This window comes from Diorhabda carinulata, chromosome Y (assembly GCF_026250575.1).
Source record: "Diorhabda carinulata isolate Delta chromosome Y, icDioCari1.1, whole genome shotgun sequence".
Classification (NCBI taxonomy): domain Eukaryota; kingdom Metazoa; phylum Arthropoda; class Insecta; order Coleoptera; family Chrysomelidae; genus Diorhabda; species Diorhabda carinulata.
In genome coordinates, this window is record NC_079473.1 from 284673 (window position 1) to 286707 (window position 2035).

General features: G+C 34.4%; 1 protein-coding gene across 1 annotated transcript; it reads right to left on the minus strand.

Moving 5' to 3' along the window:
- Positions 1 to 571: 571 nt before the first annotated feature.
- Positions 572 to 1267, minus strand: LOC130903067 (uncharacterized). The gene has a single exon (XM_057815329.1). The coding sequence runs from the start codon at positions 1265 to 1267 to the stop codon at positions 572 to 574; it is 696 nt and encodes a 231-aa protein (XP_057671312.1).
- Positions 1268 to 2035: the final 768 nt, after the last annotated feature.

The following is a 2035-nucleotide window of genomic DNA, read 5'->3' on the forward strand; positions in this document are numbered from 1 at the left end:
GCTAACCTGAAACACAATTGATAAAGTTAAATTTGTTTTTAATTTTCAATTCATAAAAGGCGGACCTTTAAAATATTAGTCGTAACGATTATTTCTAAAGAATTGACAATAATTTCGTTTTGATAAATATGAATATTGTTGTTGACGTTTTATAGATACAAGCAGTCTGAACGGTATCAATTTAGGGGACATATATTTTGAGGAGATTTCAGACCTTTCTTTTTATGTTAGGTTGAGAATAACACTTGTTAATTAAAACTTTTTAATCATACTAACCTTATTTTTAAGGTCGCTGAAAACTCAGATTCAGACGTTGCATCTAGAGCTGGAGCTCAATTTACCCAACACGGGAGAACATTATTTTACAATCGCACAAACTTTAATTGGATTTGAGAAGAAATTCGCGTTTAAAAAATAAGATTCTGATTATGCAAAAATCAATCACTTTATCTTACCTATTTATTCGGCCGTAGTTAACATGAAGATACTATTTTATCAATTTGGAATAGTTAATCAAAATTGGAATTAACTAATGATGATATTAACATGTTAAATATGGGGATAAACACTCTTATAGAAGATAAATAAGAGCAGGAGGGATGTAAGTGCCCATGACATTCATTGCGCACACTACGGTCACGTGCTGCCCACGCTCTGCACTGCTGAGTGCACCAACTTGCTTCCGACCTTTTGAAGCGTAAATTTTTTGACATTTCTTTTGGACCGTAGTCAAACCTGACTCATCCATATTAAATATATTTTCGGGAGGAAAGTTGTTCTGCTCCAGAGTGTTAGATAGTGCATTGAAATAGGCTTGAATATTAGGCTTGTTAAAAGCCTGGGCTCTAGCTAATGATGTACTTTCTGGACTACGCAAAGAAATTCGTGGATTGCGCTTCAGGAATCCCCTCACCCATTTCCAACCTGCCATTTTTGTTTCACGATTGAAACGATGCTCTATTTTATTTTTTTCGGCTACTTCGAATACCATCCGCCGCAAATCTTTAGAGGTTAAACCAAAAAAACGTGTTTCCATATCAATAATATATCCTGCAATCTCCTCTTCGATGGCTTTAGAGAAAATTGCGGTTCGTCCTCCCAAATTACCCTTTGAACTGTCCTGTTTAGCCAAACGCCTTCGCAAAGTTGTTTTGGGAACATTGAAGGTCTTTGCAGCCAACTTAAAGCCCATACTGTGATCTTGTACGTTCTCAATAGCCTGTCGCATATCATGCTCGTCCCACTGTTGTCTTTTTTTGGATGCCATCTCTATAAATGGAAAAGAAAAACTACTAAAACAATATATTTATTTTGTTTATTTCAGTTCCAATGATGGACCCCTGGTCCATCATTGGAATCCGTTAAGTAGTCCATCATAGGCCATATTGCATAAATCAGATAAAAATCTCAATTTTTTTTGTTCTCCGCCATAACCTCAATTTTTACTCGCCAATCAACATGCAACAGTTCTATCAAGCTGTAGTAACAAAATCAGATTCTAGCTAAGAGTAAAACAAAAGTTATCTAACATCATGCCATGCTACTTTGTTATATCAATACATACCAATTTCAATTTATTTATTTATTTTCACAAAAATGGTTTAGATTCGCAAAAGCGCTTGTAAACAATTGACTATAAGCATCAATCAACCCAACCAATATGGTGGTAGTGTAATATGCGCGGTAAATTTGAAAATATAGCTAGTGGTCCATCATTGGCGGGGGTCCATCATAGGCACATTTCCCCTACAAAAACCATATTTCAAATATTCAGCAATGTACTTACGTTTCGGTTTTACCTTCTTAGGGATTTCTTTTAAAAATTCTCAACTAGCCTAATGGAAATAAGTTTTGCATTGAGATGTTTATTATTATAAATTATTGATAAATGAATTTTGTCTTATCACTTGTTTTTAAATAAGAACTTTCAAGGCACTTACCATTTAACCAATCTAATCACTTTGTACAAATTCAACATTATATGTGCAAATCGAACTAAACGAGTAATGTCCTCAAAAGTTCCGATTGTATGTGA